The sequence below is a fragment of the Alligator mississippiensis genome, chromosome 9 (assembly GCF_030867095.1).
Source record: "Alligator mississippiensis isolate rAllMis1 chromosome 9, rAllMis1, whole genome shotgun sequence".
NCBI classification, from domain to species: domain Eukaryota; kingdom Metazoa; phylum Chordata; order Crocodylia; family Alligatoridae; genus Alligator; species Alligator mississippiensis.
Genome location: NC_081832.1, coordinates 11,510,001 through 11,529,533, shown reverse-complemented (window position 1 = coordinate 11,529,533; position 19,533 = coordinate 11,510,001). Strand labels below are relative to the sequence as shown.

The following is a 19,533-nucleotide window of genomic DNA, read 5'->3' as shown; positions in this document are numbered from 1 at the left end:
GTACATGGGGTGTCTTTGGGTAAATGGGGTATCTTTTATTAGACCAACTCAAACTGGTCTAATAACTTTGGACCAAATTGGACTTGATCTAATCAAAGATACCGGATTGACCCAAAAGAGCCGGGTCTGCCTGTCTTGCAATGGGTGGCTCTGCCCAGGTTCGGGAAGCAAAGTCTTTGTACCTCTGGAGAGAACTTTCTCAGTTCCTCCTTTCTTAAAAGTTGGGAAGTGGGGGCCAGATCCAAACCGGCCTGGCCAGCTCCTGCTTGCGGCATCCCGAGAGGCAAAGAGCGCGTGGGCAGAGCCCCGAGCCCCCTGCTCCGGGGGCGGCGGGCGGGGGCAGGGGCAGGGGCAGGGGCAGTGGCAGGCCGGCAGCTCGGGGCTGTCTCTTTAATGCGCTGTCTGCTCGGAGTAAATTTCCTCCTGTCATCAGGTCGCGGAGGAGGAGTTTGTTAATGTGCAGTTTGCTCAGTGGATCGATGTTTGCTGGCATCGCCTCGCCCTGCCTGTGTGTGTGTGTGCGGGTGTGTGTGTGTGTGTGTGTGTGCGTGCGCGTGCCTGTGTGTGTGTGAATACCAGATTTCCTCCCATCCAAAGCCTCTCTGTCCTCTCCCATATCACTCACAGCCTGGCATCTGACAGCAACAAACCTGCAGCTCGCTGCGCACACGCACACACACCCGCACACACACACACGCACACCGCCATACAGATCTGCGAGGAAGGAGGAGGAGGAGGAGAGGAGAGGAAAGGGAGGAAGCAGCCAGCCCCACAACCTTTGCAGAGCTGCTTAATTTTTATTTTTTTTCTAATTTTTATCCCCCCCCCCCCCCCCGCCCCAATCTATTTTGTTCTTGCTTTATTCCTGGCACTGTGGGGTCCTTTCTTTTGCTCCTGATCTCGGATGTTTGAAGCAAAGCAAGTGTTGCAACAGTTAAAAAAAAAAAAAAAAATCCTAGCCAACCTCGAGCTCTAAAATAAAATAAAAAAAACAACCAAACAGGTTCCTATCAGTGAAGTGCAAGGGGGGTGGGGGGTGAGACTTGGCTGGGAAGGTGGGGGGAGCGGAGAGAGACACAGAGACGAGAGACACAGACACGAGACTCACGCGCTTCCGAGGGTCGCGGACCTGGGGACAGAAGTGCGAGTGGAGAAAGTAGAGCGATGCCAAGGAGGAAACAACAAGCACCCAAACGGGCTGCAGGTAAGGAGAAGCCATCCCCTCGCCCCGGCTCTGTCCCTTCCCCTCCTTCCCCCTCGTCCTGACCATGATGTGGGGGCACCGGTGCTTGTTTTTCTGGGCTGGATCTGTATTTATCCCCCCACCCCTCTGCTTTCCTTTCCCCTCTGCCTCCCGTTGGTAACTAGCTAGCAGTATCGACTCGGATCCCTGCCTGATGAAGAGGAAGATCTTGCCCCTGCAAGGGACGATCCCCGTCCCTTTTGAACCGTCTCTTTCTGCCCTCCTGCTCTGCAGCTCTAATCCTTCCCTTGTTAAACTTTTTCCCCCAACTTTCTTCCACTCCACTTCCCTTCTCCCCCACCCCCTTGCTTTAGCCCTTTGATCGCTCTTCCATTGCTTCCCCAGCTACATTTATTTTCTTTTATTTATTTATTTATTTCATTTTTGGACGGTGGTTTTGTGTTTGAAGAGCATGTTCCACTCTGTGGGTCGGGATTTTTCACTCTTTCACTACAGCCCTGTTTCTGGTGCGATTCTGGACGTGTGTGTGTCTTGTGTGTGCTTGAGCTTGCACAGGGACGGTCTCTATTGATGAAGGCGGTGGGGAAGTTCAGCCTTTGATCATCCGTGGTAAAATTGCAACAGGAAATCAAATGAAACGTTCTGGCTGTTAGGAGACAATGACCATTTTCAAATCAAAAATCCTCTTTTGTTTTGCACCCGAGTTTCTACGTGTGCCAGTGCCAAGTTGGTTTTGCAATTATTTTTTAAAGAGGAAAATAGTTGGCAACTTTGGAAGTGCTTTGTTATTTGGGAATTTTTTTTTTTTTGGCAAAGAAAAGAAAGAGATGAATGGGCCTGTATAGTAAACCTTTTCAAAGAGTTTTCTTTTGGGCTGCTTAATTGCTTTATATTTTTCTAATAGTGTGGTGGGGTTTTGTTTCTGGGAAGTGCAATATGGAAGTTCATTTTTCTTCTGCCAGACCCACCCACTGAAAAATCAGCTTTCCAGTTGATTGCCAGCTTTGATTTGACATTTGATTGATCACCTGTCATCTTGCTGCCTTTGATCTATTCATTCTTGATATATATCAATAAATCACTCACCATGGTAACCCAAGTGCCAATGACGTAAGGCTTGCCCTCTAGATTCTCTTAGCCAGGCAGGCACAATTATTATCTTGTTTGGCTTTTAATGTGGGTGGTTTTTTTCCCCCCTTCTTTTTTTCTTTGTGTCCTAGCTAGATTAGTACCTTAAAGAAAAGCTATGTTGTTTAGGGCTCATCAGCTAATTCATTCATTCTCTCTTTCGCCCCCAAACCCACTCTTTGAATATCCTTAGGTATATTGCAACACCTAAGCCAAAATGTATGGGCAAGTTTAGTGACATAGTTGAATGAACTTTGGAAAGTCATACTTAGGGCTTATTCAAAGGTAAATAGTAATTCTGGAAATCTGGGGCCTGGAGAACTCTTATAAACTTATTACAGATTTTACCTCTGGTTTTATTTATGTAGATTTGGGACAAAAAAATGCAAGGAAAGTCTTCTGGGACCTGCCCAGTGCACCTCTGTAAGCTGTCAGTACGTCTACTGGCAACGAGAGATCCCTTTTAACTCTAAAGGACAGTTAATATAGGAACACCTCTAGCAGAAGAGCCCTGGGTTGAGTTATTATTATTGTTTTATTCACAAAGAAAGAGGCTATCGCTGAACAAGGCATTAACATTTTCAACTTGTCTGATAAATAGCTATTTGTTCCACATATCCTGATGCTCTCAGTGACAGTGTTACTATTGCTTTCCTTTTTCTTTCTGTGAGCGGTGTGAGTCTTCATTTCATTTTGTTTTCTAAGTAGAATTTCAGATTAGAAGGTGTGTACTAGCATTTGGGAGGTGTAAGCCACCTTTGTTAGTTTATGGACACAGAAGCTTTAGAGTAAGTCAGTTATCATAGGCAAAGTCCATATTGTTGTTTACCAAGCTCTCCGTTGAGCCAGCAAGATTTCTGTTACCCTGAAAACTCCCTTTCTTTATTCTTGTAAAGATTTGTAACAACTGGGCAGTAATTTTAATTACCAGAATACCAAGAACATGTCTGATGACAAAAAAAAAGTGCCCTGGTCCTCCGAGTTGAATTTCTTTGATTATATTTGTCCTCAGAGCAATGTTGTTTCAGGTGTGCAAAATATTGGCTATTTAAATGCAGTCCAGTTTCATCCTCCACAGCCGATTTAAAGCAGGTTTATCCATTTACAATAGTTCTTCTGCTTTGAACTTGCGTGTTTGTGTGTGGGGTTTCAAAGAGCGTAAGTGTCTGTTGTATATAGTTTTCAAAACTGACTTTCATTTTCATGTGCATTATTGAGGTTCTGTTTTGTACTCTTAAAAAAAATATCCGTCAAAGTGAGAATAGACAGACTGTGCAACAAAAATTGAATTGTTCATCAAGGAGGATGGCCATTCTCCCTTTTATGTGAGGGATTTAATAAAATAGCTATTTTTTTAATTTCCACTTTTTTTTTTTACTTCCACAAGTTCAAAGGCATGGGTTGCACTGCATTTTGTCTTGGTGGCAGTAGTGATGTTAAAGAAAAGTTTGCAATTTTTGGCTTCCTTAGGTGGTTAACCTCCAAGGGAAGAAAAATGATAAGCCTTATGATTCTGGACATGCCTGCTTTTGTCATTGCTTAAAATTAAATACTATGCACAACTGTAAATAATTACTACCATGCACTGACTTTGAAAGCAGGTTTCTAGTTTGATTAATGAATAATGTAAAGGTTAGAGAGAACAAGCAAGTGAATCAGAAGTGAAGTCCTGCTGCTAGATGAAAATCTATCTAGAGAAATATACATGGCAATTTTGTCCTTTTCTATTATTAATTTTAAGCCCTGTGTTCCTAAGAAATATATTACAGACTGTTGGAATGAAACAAGGTATTGTAATTGAATAAATGGGATGCTATTTATGCTCGATGATGGGGATTTTGGTCTCGGATTTTATTTTTTAAAATTCTTTATTTCATGCCAGCGGGAGAACTCTCTCAAAAACATTTTGATCTTTCTATAGATACCGCTTTTTTAGAAGCTTAGTTTTTAACAATCTAATTCTTAAAGCAGATGTTTAGACCTCTTTATACATGCTCTTGATATAATACCATACTTTTATTGACAATGAAATGTAACTTTTTCATTGTGTCTCTCATCTGAATGGATCCCGAAAGATACTTCAAGTGGTGGGCCAAGCTTTCTCTGACACGTGTATAAATCAGGAATAATTCTCCTGATGTCAGTGGAGATGCACTGGTTATAGTGTGTACTCCTGGAAGTAGAGAATCAGGTCCCTGAAACTACTTCACCAGTCAATGAAATGCAGCCACTTCTGAGGCAGAACCCTTGTAACTGTTCTGCACCAATGACAATATACAAGGGGAGGGAAAGGAGTGGGAGCAAAATAGTGGGAGCTATTTTGATTCAGTTTTGATTCTTAGGCATATGAAATAGCTTTCAAATACAACTGCACTGGATTAAACTCTGCTTTCCCCCTGCAGCTTGTTTAAATGTGCATATTTTATTTTGTGAGCGTGAATTGCTAGTTCGCTACTTAAAGCTTGTGAGGAAGAATACCTGGACTTAACGCCTTTTTTTGTGCTGCAATTTTGTATTTCTTTTTGCCTGCCTTTGCTGGCTCTGATAGGCTGCCTGAGAACCAAAGCTCTTGAGAAGTACAGCAGAAACAGCTATCAGCCACATCTATTTTGTTTATTGGAGCTGGAGATGAATAATGCAGATTTTGTTTTCGTGAAAGTCCTTGTGTGGCAGTAAACAGAAGACTGTTAGCAATCATTACTTAAAAGTTGCAATTTGCACCTTAATAGCATAGGTTATTTGAATAGAAACATATTCAACAGGGGAAACCCTGGAATCTTCAGAGGGTTTAGGCTAGATGACCTGTTAAATCTGCTATGTATGAATCCTTGATGAAAGGCAGGGATATGTACAAATAATAACCACCACCAAAAGGGTTCTGGGGTTTGGTTTTATTTCCCATTATATTTATGCTTTTTAAGTGGATAATAGAAGCAGGTTCCAAGCAAACGGGACTAAATGGAACTGTAGAAATGGCAGCGTCGCTTTGTTTTAACATCCTCCAGAAAAGCAAGTGCACATCAAAAACATCTAAATATCTCATGCCTCAGAACCCTTCAGTTCCTCTGCACATCACAACCCTGACAGATAACAAAAAAGCAAAGGTGCTTGCAAACAAGAGCAGACTTTGCCATTCGGATAAATTAAACAGAATCCAAAATAGGTGGTTTCCCAGCTAACGAGCTACCAAATGAGCCGCCACATGAAATTCATTTTGGATTGAAGCAAATTTGTGGTTTCCTCCTCCAGGACTGAATGGGACAACTCAAAAAATGTATTTGATTTAGTTATTTATTGATTTCATTTTTGATCTGCCAAATCAGGCCATGGTATGTTAGCCCTCCACAGAAAGCTTAGGACTGACAAGTTCAGACACTGGAATTGTAATATAGAGAATGCTTCCATCAGCAAATTATATCCATTTCTTTCTTCTTTTTTGGGGGGAGGGGGGGGGGTCATTTTAAACACTTGTTTATATTAAGAAATCTTTTTGTACAACTGATTCCACTCCACCCTGTCTTTTATCTAAAGCCCACTTCTTTAAAATCAGCAGGATTTTGCTATTTCCCTCCATGGCTTTTCACTTTCGTTTGGGCTCCCATTAGTAGCACCTATCTCAAATAACTGTTTTCCCGGATCAAGTCCCTGGGGTGCCCAGCATATGACAGCTCACTAGCACAGGGTAACAGTGATTCTCTCCCCTTGTTTTACTTCATATCCCAATGAGGACATCATTGTAAAGAGCAACTCCAGACCCCTGAAAAAAGGCTGTCAGTCGCTCTGGCTTCAGTTCTCAACTTAGCAGCAGCAGAGGGAACGGGACTGTACTCTATCAATTACAGTTGGAACCAGAGGCTAAACACTTATTGTGTTAAGCTATTGTGCAGATCTTAGGAGCTCAAATGTAAAAAAATATCATGTCAGCTAGTGGGGGGAAAAATGCAGCCTGGTTCTGCTAATGGATGACATATTATTAGTAGATGCAGCGTAAAATGATTCAAATACTCTGTTTTTTAATGCCTTTTGGATTGAGACATATGGGTGCCACATTAAGCCTAACTCCTTTAAAAAGCGGATCTCATCGGCCTTCTTATTAAAATAGTCATTTGTTTTCCCCCTGCTTCTTCTCAAAATTAAAGATGTTTGTAAAGTTTTACCTCCAGAGAGTGCTCACGCCAGCAGTAAGACATTTTCATCTGTCTCCCAGTCTGATGTAGGAGTCTATTGGAAACGCATTACACTCACAGTTGAAGTCTTAAGTTTCATTCATGGGAGAGTGGTGATTTTTCATTACCTATTTAATTACAATAGTTTACCTGAACCTGGACCCAGTGTGGGAACTCTTGCCCAGCATGGTGCTTTAATGGGTAACATGGCTGTGTAATGGCTAGAAGACAGGACCTTTTAGCTGAAAAATAAAACAGTATGACTCAAAACTGGTTTGGTTTGCTGTCCCAGTTACAGATGATATTCTGCCATTAGTTCCTAATGGAGTCTAGGGAATAGTCCTGGCTATTTGCTTACATTTCTGATGGTCTAATGTGACTGTTTTATAAAGTTTGTATTTAACTTTATATTCTACTCTTCTTGCTAACTTTCCTCTAGAATATTTTTTCATTGTTTTTTATTCAATATATAACATATTTTGGGCATAAATAAGTGATCTAGTCCTTTTAAAGAGCTCTCTCCATAATGTGCTAAGCCAAGCTGAGTTCCAACAGTGGCTCGCAAAGAAATGTAAGCAAAATATTTTGCAAATCAGGGACCTATACATTCCCTTTAGTTTTAGACATAGAAATCACTTCTTTCTCATTAAGGTGACCCCTGACTTGAGGCTATTGGATCTTGGCTTCTCGTCATTTTTAACCACATTATAATAACGTCTTTTGCAACTCAGAAATACCTTGGTTTCCAAGAACAGACGGGGAACAGTGTATTTTTGAGATTTTTGAAAGAAAACACGTCATAAAAGCACACTGTTTCCCATTAGATTTACATGTCCCTTTTTTACCTATTGCCGATTTTTCATTCATTACCTTTTGAGTTTTTTTCGGGAGAAAAGAAGTGGAAAAACTGATCTTATGATCTCAGGGCTGCATTAAATGGTTAGTTTAGAAAAATGAAGCGATTCTTTGTTGCTCATGAAGAAATGATTCTTTTTCCCCATGAATTCTGGGGGAAGAAGAATCACACCAACAGCTCCCAAATGACAGGAACAGACTAAAAAAGGCATAATTTATAAGGTACAGCGTGCAGTGGTCCTAGTTGCTGGTAAAATTTCTCTGCAAAATGGAAAAATGCTGAGTTTATGGGGAACAAATCCTCTTTCAGGTCTTATATATGCATGCACGCGCAGGAAAAGAAGAAGAAGAAGGAGAAAGGGATATGTATCTACCTGAAATGTGGATGGGAAATTTTTAGATGTGAGCTTGTAATCCTAGTTGTTACGGTAGTTTTAAATAACCTAGCCAGTTCAATTTAAGCATAGTTTTAAACTCCAAAAGTGTTGGAAATGTTCATGTTTTCATGGAAAATCTTGTGATTTTTTGGTATTTCCTTTAAAACCTCCCATGTTGGAGTAAGGCAATTGATTACGTAAACATCGCTGGTTTTGTATCAAAATTAATTAATTACTTTTTAACACCCTAGTACAGAAGCCAGAGAACACCTAAAGTCAAATAACAATTGCCTCAAAGTCATCTTTTTAAAAATGTCAAGAGTTTATAAGTAGCCTCATGATTTTTTGACGGGGTGATTTGTACTTTTAGAGCATTCAAGGTTAGTAAATCCAGAAAGTTAATAGCCAGGAGCTGTTCTTTAAACCCTACACACTCGAAGGATGAATATGCAGAGTATAGCCTCCCTTTTGAGACATATATAAGTATTCACACAATGGGATTCAACTTTACTGAAACAAATTCTTGGCTATAACTTGCAACATTAACACTGTATTTTTATTGTATTGATGTAAATGAGATGCTGTCTTCTTCCTTTCATCTGTGTGCCTTGGATCTATTATAGCTCTATCTTATTCTTCTCTATATAAGCATTTTTATTCTCCCCATATTCTCAGTAAACTGCTAATATTGAGTGATACTGAACCTTAATAAAGTTACTCCTGATGCAGAAGGGACCGAGGTAAGCATCCTTTGCTTTAGAGTGCTGCAGAAAAGCAAAGCTACTAAACATATGGGAGGGGGAGGGGAAATAAAACAAGCAAACCCTTAAAATAGCTAGGTCAAATTAGAGAAAAAAAACCTTTATGGGTATGAGCATTGTACTGGAAAGAACAGGTCATTTTTAATATACATCCCCACTTGGCAAATATGAGAAGCAATAAGGTTTTAAGGGGTTTTTTGGCTCTTCCTGCAACTCTCTCAAAAGACTCATTTAATTGAAAAGCCTGTTGTACTTGTTTTTATGTATGTAAAAGAGAAAATGCCCAATTTCCCACAAGGCCTTGTGTTCCGGTATAGTATAATAGGAGTGCTTTGGGGTCATTTTTTAAGTCTCTCTGTTAATATACAATTAAGACCCAGTGATCTTAAATTGTTGAAAACTCTCGTATAATATTGTTTTCATAACTTTAAAAAAGGCAATCAAGTATTCCCAGCGCATCTGTCCTAAAGTGATATTTAGTCCAATACCACAATCAGCGCACAGTTTCCATTAAAAAAGGAAGTTCTTGCGGTTCTTGTTTTTAATGAAAATAATTATATTCACTGGAATCCACTGACAGCAAAGGCGGGTCTTAGTGAAGCTCCATTTACAGTGCACTGGAATGAAAGTCTGGAATTGTTTCAGTGTATCAGAATGTGCAGACTGCAATCCCATTTATATCACTGACCCTCTATTCAAAGGGAAGTCGCTCTGCTGGGGAAAGAAAAGATTTTGCTCTGTGTGGGTCTCCCATATGTAAATAATTCTGTGTAAATTACACTGGGAATCACCGTCACAATTCATCAGACCTGTAATTTCCTTTGTGCATGCAGGATCATCTCATTTACACCCTACAGTGTGAATGGACTTCACAGCAAAGAGCTGGATCTTTGCGTGATGAAATTTTTGTAAAGGAGAAACAAAAACAAATGCCTTTCAGAGAAAAGCCTCCTTAGTTAGCTGGAATATTGGTCTATGAAAATGTGATTTTTTTTTTTCTCAATGTATTTTTCATCTGTCAGAGTGTTCAGAAATGCAGTGCAAGTAGCATTAAATTCATATGTGAAAAGAAAAAGAAGCTCAGCAGTGATATTGATCAGCTGTAGCATTAGTGTTAAGAAAGTAAAAGGCATATAGAGCTTTTGATTAGCTTCAGGTTACCACACATTGGTTACCAGAGATATGCACGGGAAACGCAAGCTTCAGAAGGAAGCGGCAGAGAATTTCCTTTCACTTAGGGAGGACCCTTCTCACCGGGGTTTCACAAGTGTCATGTTGTGCTCAGAACAACCACAGGGAGAAGCAGACCTGTCTTTTCCCCATTTTACAGATGGTCAAATTGACCCACAGATATGTGAGCTGACTTGCTTAAGGTCATGCTGCAAGTCATCAGATGGAAAAGAGCTCAACTGCCTGGCTACCAATTCCTTGCCCTGATCAGTGTGGGGGGCAACCTGTTTGGTAGCATGCCATAAATTTGCTCCATGCCCTCCCTAAGTACCACTCTAATCCCTTTCCCTTACCTGATCTGCTCTTCAGCTTTCTGCTCCCTGCCCTGTGCTCCAAGACCAAGCTGCTGCTCTGTCTCCTGCTTCCTGCCCTGTGTTCCCTGCCTGATCTGATGCTCTGATTTTTGCTCCCAGCCCCAATTGCCACTGTGGTGCCTGACTGTTTTCTCAACTGTACTGTATCATGCTGTGATTTTTTTTATGCTTCTGTCAAAGCAGAGACTATAGGCAAGATCCTGGCACCACTCTGCTAAAACATAGAGTAGAGGAGTGTCCTGACTGGGGGAATTCTTCCTAGGAGGCATGGAAAGAAGAGCCAATGGCTCACTCATTCCCTTGCAAACCTCCATTAAAGAAGGCTTTCCCAGGTGGGTCTGAGACAGGTGGACAGGCCTTAGCAAAAAATGGTGCCCTGGGAGAATGTGTATTTTGGGGCCCTTTCTTTGAGTTGAAGTATGTAGCAATTTTAGCAAAAGTTTCAGAAATAAAGCCCCCGGGGCAGCTGCTGCTCTGGATCAGGAGGCTTGCTTCTCTGTGAGCTGTGCAGGAGCAAGGAGGGCAGACTGGAGCAGGCACCACCCTGCCTACATGTGTTAGGCCAGGGTCCTCCTGAGCACCAGCTGGAGGTGATGGGTGGACTGGGCTGGACACTGCTCCTCCTGCATGGGGTAGGGGTGGGGCGGGGTGGGGGACTGCATGTACATCACATGCGTGTGTGTGGTATGTGTGCGCGTGCGTCTGTGTGTGGTGCCCCCTGACGATGGTACCCGGGGTGGTCACTCACATAATCCCACCCGTAACACCAGCCCTGCTGAGGCATATTTGAGAGTGGGAGGGAGTGTGACTGCACTGCATGACACATTCCCCAGTAGGGAAGTTCGCAGGAGACCATTCTAGGCAGCATAATTTAGAGCAGTCTTTAGTCTTCTTTAAGTTATTCCAGAGCAATTTTGGTGAGCGGCAAGTCTCCAGATCAGAAAATTAGCCTAAAGTTACCTTTCTCTTGTGCCCTGTGTTAAATGCACTTTGTTCAGAAACAGGGATCTGGCTACATGTTTCTGAAATACGGTTGCCCTGGCAGATGTGAGACTCTAGTATAACTATAATGTGCCAGAATGCACATTACCCTTTGGTTTGAGATCAGAGGCACTAAGGAGGCTAGGATTTCCAAAAAGGGGTCGCTAAAGTTACTCCTTATTGGGCATCTAATGAAAATCTGTTGATTTTCAAAAGCCGTGAGCACTCCAAATGGATCTTTCCTCATAGTGGAAATTGCAAGCTGTGCATCATGGGCCATATTTGTCTACATGTTTGAAATATCTTATTGGCTTTAGGAGAAATGTAGATGCAAGTAATAGCCAAAGGTTCACTGAGGATGGTTTACCTTTATCTTCCTTCAAGGAATGGTGGATTCAGCCATTATATTAATAAGAGCTCAAGATAAGGCATAGGTAATATAGATCCAGTCTTCTGCACCTGAGAGACCAGGCTTTTCTACTCTACCTATTACCTAGTCTACTTTAGCAGCACCTGGGATCAGCAGTTATTCACTCTATGTAATATCATCAGGTAGGGTTTTCTTTACTATGAATCTCAGAAGTTGGAAGGCTCCTCTGTATACCAGAGCTCTGCAATGATGCCTTTTCAAATGAAGCTCAGTGCTTGCCTCTGTTTCTAAAGGTAGGCTTTCAGCCTCAGTATGCCAGGTTAGGTGTTCATTTGGCTAGGAAGACCTTGTCTGTCTCTGATGATTGATAGACCTATATATTATTAAGTGGCCCAAGGTCCTTGGATATGAACCTCATAAAAGTAATTCATGCTTATTTATTACTATTATTCATCATAAATTAATTGTTGGCTACCGTGACTTTCTCCTTTAAACTGAAGGGACTGGATCCAGCCTGTTGCCCCACCAAGGAGCAATGGATTTTTAGGGTTCCTCTTACAACATCCTTGCTCATGCGTGTCCTTGCACGTCTGTGTTTGTCAGACAGTCCTTTTGTTCCTCGCAGATCATTTGCAGAATGCCTCCTGTTGTACACATAAACAGGGAACAAATGTGATCAAGGTGTATCATCATTTAGTACAGCAACTAAAAGTCAAACCATGCTGATTTTCCCTTAAAGCATATCTCAATATGTATTGTCAAAATGTCTACAGATGTCTCTTACTCATAAGCATTTAATTATTTTTGACAATTAAAATAATATTCAGAGCAGTGAAAAAATGAGCATATTAAATATTTTCTCTTGTCAAACGATAACAATATATCACCTGACACAGTGAACTCCTATTTAATATTGCAAATAAACTTACATTATGACTAGAAATAGGCTTAGACAAGACACAGATCCATGACCCCAAATTTTATATTTAAAGATACTGCGGTTTGAAATCCAGATTGGAATTTAGATCCTAAATTTATCCTAGGGTGTAGCTCAGTAACAAGCAGGAATCCAAAATTTGAACATCCTAAATGTCAGGTTTTTTTTAAATCAGACAGCAAACTCAAGCCTCAGTTCACAAAGGTGCTGAAATTCCTAATTTTAATCATGAGGGCTCCCATTGATTGAATTTGGGATGTGGATCTGAATTCTGTACTTCGAGCCAGCTTCTCAGTTTAAACATACATGGGAAAATACATCTTTGGAAATGTTAGATATGCTTGCATATTTTTAGCTTGCATGGGAAAAGAACAATTGATGAATAAAATTGCATTTCTCATTCTGTTCCTTTAAGACCACGAAAGTGGGGAAAAGGCTAGGTGATTGACAATTGCTTTTCCTCCATGGGCAGCAACTGAATCTGTAAAAGTTGGGCTACATGATGGCATTGAAAGGAAAAGGATAGTGCAGGGCATGTACAGCAGCTAAACAATGAAGACCCAGGGAACATTTTGCACTGTGTGGATGTCAGTAGCATTATTATAGCAAGAGCTGGTAATGATGCCGCCGTTTATCTGCAGAGCTCAGGATACCTATCCTTCCTTCGTAAGACCTTATTTCAGTTGCTTATAACTTTGCCAAACTTCAACTGTTTGAGCTGAAATTTCCCATGCTGAGTGTCGGAATCAGGTTAAATTCAAAGCTTCAGGAAATATGGCTTACCCATTTCCAAAAACAGAGGGAAAAATACATCATTTCGCCAAGGTTAAAAAAGAAATGGGACTGTTTTGTTTCAAACTTCTAGTAATTCCATACTTTGCTCCAGAGACTTGAAATTTAGCAGGAGAACCATGTTACCTTTTTCTGTCCTCGTGAAAATCCACCCAAATTTAGGTGATTTATTAGCCTCTGGAATTTGCCATTTGCACATGCTAAGTAGAGGTTTGCTAGCAGCTGGAACAAAATTCCCCAAAGATTCTGTCTCTATTGAGTGTGCTTTATCCTTGGCCAGCATTTTCCCACTGCACTGAGAATACTTCACTTTCACAGAGCTCGCTGCCCAAGCTGTAGATGGGCTGAGCGGGCCATTTCTTCCAATCGCTTCTCCCTGCTGCCCAGGCAAGCTACCCAGCATTTCAAGTGAGAGCAGGTAGATTTGCTATGTCTATGTCTCCTGTCCCAGCACACTCCTAGCACACTTTGTCCACTCATTCCTATCCTCACACGCCATATGGGAATTGTGTTGGTGAAGCCTTTCCATGGGGATTCCCAGTACGTATTCTCAAACACACTAGAAACCCAGGGAGAATGCCCCCAAATACCTTCTCAAGTGCATTCAGGAGAGGCCCTGCCAGGACATGCTAGGAAACAGTAGAGATAACCTCTGATGCTTTAAATGACCCACTTAAGGTACTTGGACAGGAAGTTGCAATTCCTCAATGCAATGGAGAGGAATGAAGACCAAGGGGAGAGATGGGTAAGCTGAGGTAGGGAAGCTGGCAATACTGGGATGGAGACAAGATATGGGGGCCAGAAGCAGGGAAAATAGTGTCATCAAATATCTTTGAAACTCTGGAACAATGTATGTCTCATTTTCATCTATTGTCTGATCTGCAGAGGATAACAGCCTGTGACTCCTACCCATTCCTCCCTCTGCTGCAATGATACAGCTCTGTTTTGTGGTTTTAAGGATTCAAGGCCTGTATAATTCCTGGGAAAGGAACACTAAGGTTCCACCTGATGCCATTTCTGTTTCATTTGTTTGCTTATTGTAACATGTGAAAGCCTCCCCAAGTTGTGTAAAATCTGCAATGCATGAGGAAATGAGTCAGGATTGTGTGGTAGAAGATGCTGATGTCTGTAGGACCCCTGCTACATCCTTTGCAGAAATTGTAAGATGTGCAGTGAATAAGGGAGGACACTGCAGTCAATGGGGCAGTGTTCAAAATGCTGCATGTGCTGCAAAATTAGGTCCTGTGCTTCTGAGATTGGCTACGCACATTTAGAAGACCTTTTTGATAATCTCGTTTTAAATTTTCTGTGCCATGTTCTCAATAAGTTAAATGGAACAGTAATATCCCTTTTTCCTGCAGGGGTGTAAGTGCAGATTGATTCAGTCGTGGTTTTTTGGAGCACTTTGCTGCTATGGTTATGAGCATAAAAAAAAGCCAATTAGGCATTCATAATTCGCTATTAAGAGAAGGTCTTCTATAGTTTTGCAGTGAATAAGCCCCAGGGCGGCTCACTGAATGATCAGGTAGCATACAAGGTGTTTTGATGCAAAGATGTAATCTAGTTGCATAGGATCAGTGGCATGAGTAATGTTAGTTGTCTGCTCAACTAGCTTGTAGTGGTGCAGTTGAGGAGAGAGTTGGAACAGAGTAGCTGCGGTACTACAGGTAGGCTTGAGCAAGGAGTGGAAAATGATGAGCTGAGAAGCTGTTACACAGAAGGGAGAAACTGAAAGGATAATGCCAGGAGTTTCAACGACTAGATATGTTTAAATTAAAGGGGGTTGTTAGTCTGAGATCTATATTTCATGCCACAACACGCAAACTGCTTAGGCCTGAGCAATGTGGCATTTACATGTGAGGAATGATTGTTCGTTTCAGTCACCGTTGAGCAAGTCCTTTGTATTATTTGGCAAATGTGGGTTTTCTTAATGACGTCATGGGAAATCAACGTCCCTCTTCTCTTTTGTGCCTTCCGTCTTGGAAAATGAATCCTTTTTATCTGAAAGTCGATGGAAAACTGGAACAAGCCAAAGTAGAGTTGAACACCTTTGCCCTGTTCATAAGGATCTGGTGAAGCCCCCAAACTTCTGTGGCTTGTATAAGTAAAATCTTGAGTAAAAATCTTCATCACAGCTGGGAAATGCACAAACTAACACAATTCTTTTGCTGTCTCTGTGGACATATTAGAGATATTACCATTTTTGTGATTCCAGTTAAACAAAGGTAAATCATTTGGGGAAATATTTACTGGGAGGGAGATGTTGTGATGACATGTACATCTGTGTTTCCACTTGTTTGGATTAAGGATATTTTTCCTTAACCATTCACAAATGTTTCTTCTAAAACCCGTTACTTAATTTTTATCATGTATGAAGTAGAAGCAGGCCTACTTGGGGAAGTTCATGCTTGATACATTTCCTTTGGCAATCTCAGCGTAAGTGGATGAAGATGTTGATATATGGAGTGTAGTTGCCATGGAAGTGTGTTAAAAGTTGTCTTATGTCTTTATCCTCTTTCATTATTAGTACTCAGAAATGCTTGCTCTCTATGAAAATTTACTATGTAAAATGTGCAAACTAGGTACACAAGACCAGAAGAGTGATTATGAGTTTCTCAAAGGAAATAAGCTTATTTTAGCCAGCATCCTCAACTGGGAATGGGTTTACAGTTCCGATACATGACACACATATAATTTAACTTAATTTTTTTTTTTTTTGCAGTGATGTAATGGGGAGAGTGACCTGGACTTTGTAAATGTTCCCCTACTAACTATATTCCCGAGGGCAATGTAACATTCTAGACAGTGTTTTATATACCCTGATTAACATGTAACATATTTTTGCATTTCCTGTGCAGTGACCTGTTAGTACTCATAGACAGAACACTTAAAGAACAGTTACATGGAGACATTTCCAAATGTGTCTAATATGCGAGAGTTTTTATAACATTCTTATTTCATTTGAAATTGCAGCTACAGCAGGAACCATTCAGATGGCGCATTGATTTACTTTTTAATCCACTGTTTTGCTACGTCAAGTAAAATAAATGTTTGTTTTTAGCTCCTTTTTATTGTTAAAACTCATAACCACTTGCTTTAAGCCAGGGATTCTAAAAGGGAGCTGCATTATCTGAAGGATAAAGCTAGCTATTTTGTAGGTGCTTTCGTGTAACTCCCCCCAGAAGAAACCCCCCCTCACCCAAAGTACAACTTTAGCAAAAAAGGCCTTTTATATCTCTATCAATTATGGAAACACCAACTGCAGTGGATTACAAACATGTTTGGCTGATTGTGATTTTGAATAAGGAAAACTGTCACAGAAAGGGCTACATTCTTTTCCTGCTGACACCAATGTGATGCTAGAGTAACTCTACTGGCTTTAACTGGGTTATTCCTGCACTGTGCCTGTGTGAGCAAGAACAGAATTTGATCCTAAGCTTGCAAACTCTATAATGCCAAATCTTGCCCTGTGTTTGCACACACGCTGTTCCTGGGGGGAAAAAAAATAACATTACAACATTTGGACACAGGGCTAAAAGTGCGCCGAGACATGCAAATAGGGTTTTGTGTGCGTTGGAGCATATGTAAGGATGGTGTTTTGTAACCTAAACTGGAAGAATTGTGGAGGGAACTGGTCGTGTTGGCTTGTTGGGGTTTTATTTTTTTTTTATATTTAACAAATATAGTTTTGTTTTATTCTCTTTAAGAACAAAGAGAAAAAGAATACACACAAAAGGAATTGTTTGACAGGCCTGGAAAGATAGAATAGTTAGATGTCACAAAGAAAAATATGTTAGCAAGACAGCAATGAGAGATGGACAGTTAGCATTTTGGTGACGCTGAGCTCAAGAAAAATTAGTGTGTCAAAGTGTGTACAGGTCACATCACTTCACTGATATCCTGGGGTAAAAGGGTAGCAACTTAAAAGCTTTCAGTGGATCAGCTGCTCAGATATTGTTTAGTTTTTCTCATTGTATCTTGGATCACACTGGGACTACTTGGTTGAGCCCTGGTTTGCTTTAACACAGAAACTGACATATCAAGGTTCATTGTATATTTTACAGTGGAAATGCAATTTTCTGTTCTCATTTAATCCTGGGAATGCTGGCATTTTCCGGGCTGTCAGACAAAAGAGTGCGTTGGAGGACATTAAGATTTGTCTGTCTCTCTCATCTATTTAATCTAGCTCATTTCTAATGTGCCCATCACCATAGTGTCTAGGCATAAACTTCTTTTCCAAGATGTTTCCTTAGGTGTTTGTTAGCTGTGGTAACTTGATTGAGACCTACAAACTTTTTCCTCGACGCAAAGTTCATAGCTTTTTGGTATTAATAATCGCAAATGTTTGTCCCATTAATGCAAAATTTCCTCTTCCTCTTTGGCATGCTCTGGGTGCTTGCTATTTGTATATGTAAAAAAAAAAGAGTTTTGCCTGAGTGCAGCATGAGTCAAAACTACACTTGAACAATGAGTTGAAATTCATGCTTACTTACTAACTCCTTCCTGCTTTTTTGCATAGTAATTTAGTACTGTCATTTCACCTTTTTTAGTAGCTGCACCCGCTTAATGTCCTTTTACACAAGATATAAGTAAAAGTTATACAAACTAAGGAGAAAGTGTGGCTTTAAAATGATCCCTTCCTTCAGAAACTGTGGGTTGTGTTTAATTAATTTTTTTTCCCTGGTGTCGCCTAGGCCAAAGTGCATGGTAAAGTATAGGATGTCAGCTTTTTTCAAGGTGGAGGCTTGTAATCTCTGCCAAAACATTGTACACACAAGTGAAATGCTGTAACTGTGCAAGTGGTTATCACAACTTCAGTATATCCATTGGATGAACCTATGAGACAAATGGCTTGTTGGACATAGAGAAACCTATTGGCATGCACAATCACCCAATTATCATGAATAACTATGGTAATTTTGGACACACATCCTATAGGCATGTAACAGCATCTTCATTTTTGCATGTAGACTACCCATTTTGAAGATTTGGCCTAGATAGTATTCAGTGTGCACTGTTAGGGGAATTTTTCTTGTAAGCAGTAAATGTTCTCACCTAAGAGTCTGGGCAAACAGTGTAGCACTCACTGGTGGAAACAGGTCATTGAAAATGCTGTGAATGTAGCTTTCTCAGCTGTAATTGAATTTGATCTCAACTGTACAGTTGCATCCAGCCCCCTTTCTACTCTTCTTCCACACAGGTTGAAAGTGTCTTTGTAAACCTACCCCTCAATGATAATTTCATTGAGAGCCAGACATTTCATACGTGACAATGATTTCTAATCCCATCTGGGCTGGCAGTTTCGAGTTTTCAAGCCCACAGCTTCTGGATGCAGCTAGAAGGTTGGGTACCTGCAAGCACAGTAAACTAAAGGATTAACAGAACTTCCAGAGCAATAATGATTGAGCTTGAGATGAATTGCTCTTTGTAAGATTTAATTTCATCTCTGCGTGTTTGCAATGGGGCAAACGTGTGGACATTATTGCATTTCAGAAACTTTGTGCAGTTTTCTTCCTTTAACAGCAGGGCTGGTTTAATTAGGAATTACAGCCTGAACTAAGGTACAAGGAAGAGGTTTGCTCCTTAGGGGGGAGGAAGGGGAGCTCTGAGCACTTACTTGATTGTGACAGAAAACAGAACTAATGCAATGACTGAGCGAAGTGCAATGACTTTCAGAAGTATAAGCAGCTTTGAAAACTCAAGTGTGGTAGGCAGAAATTCCTGCTACACTATACATCCAACAGCACATCTGAAAAGAGAGAGAAATATTGGCCTGGCAATAGTGTGTGTGTATAAAAAAAGTTAGTGTAGGTGTTGGAGGCTTTTAAGCTTTTGGCTTTAAGAATGATAAATTATTACATACTATTCGGTGCCTACAACAATAGAGCCTAAGCCTGTCTGTGGCCTTTCAGCACTAAGACAATATAAAAGTGAAATAACAGTATTAGGACTAGGGTTACCATACATCCAGGTTTTCCTGGGCATGTCCTCTATTTGGGTCCTCCCATCTCTGTCTGGGAAGTTTTTTTAAATATCAACAAATGTCCAGGATTTGGGATTTTGCTCTGCTCAGCATCAAAGTTTCCCCCAGCACTGGGCTGCAGCAGGGCGGGGAAGGTACCTGCTCCTCCAGCGGGAAAAGGTTGCAGGGCAGGAGCAGCGGGAGCCGCGTGGCTGGGCCATGCGGTGCCTGTGTTCACAGGGACGGAGCAGCCGGGAGACACTTGCAGGGATGGGGGGAGCAGGGGGCTGCGGGTCAGGAGTGAGGGGCACCAGGATGGCTAGGGAAGCAGGGAGCTTTGGTTTGGGTAGACTTGGGGGGAGCAGAGGCCTGTGGGTTGGGAGCGAGGGGCACTGGCAGGGCTGGGGGCACAGGGGACTGAAGCTTGGGAGTGAGGGGGACTGACAAGGCTGGGGG

The 19,533-nt window shown here is 41.2% G+C and overlaps 1 protein-coding gene across 2 annotated transcripts in view; it reads left to right on the top strand.

Moving 5' to 3' along the window:
* Positions 1-525: 525 nt before the first annotated feature.
* TSHZ2 (teashirt zinc finger homeobox 2) overlaps positions 526-19,533 on the top strand; it is a 299,443-nt gene continuing 280,435 nt past the window's right edge. For both annotated transcript variants that reach the window (XM_059733140.1, XM_014609596.3), the window contains exon 1: positions 526-1,204. In XM_059733140.1, the coding sequence (XP_059589123.1) occupies positions 1,165-1,204 (40 nt within the window). In that variant the 5' untranslated portion in view covers positions 526-1,164. The remainder of the gene's footprint in view (positions 1,205-19,533) is intronic.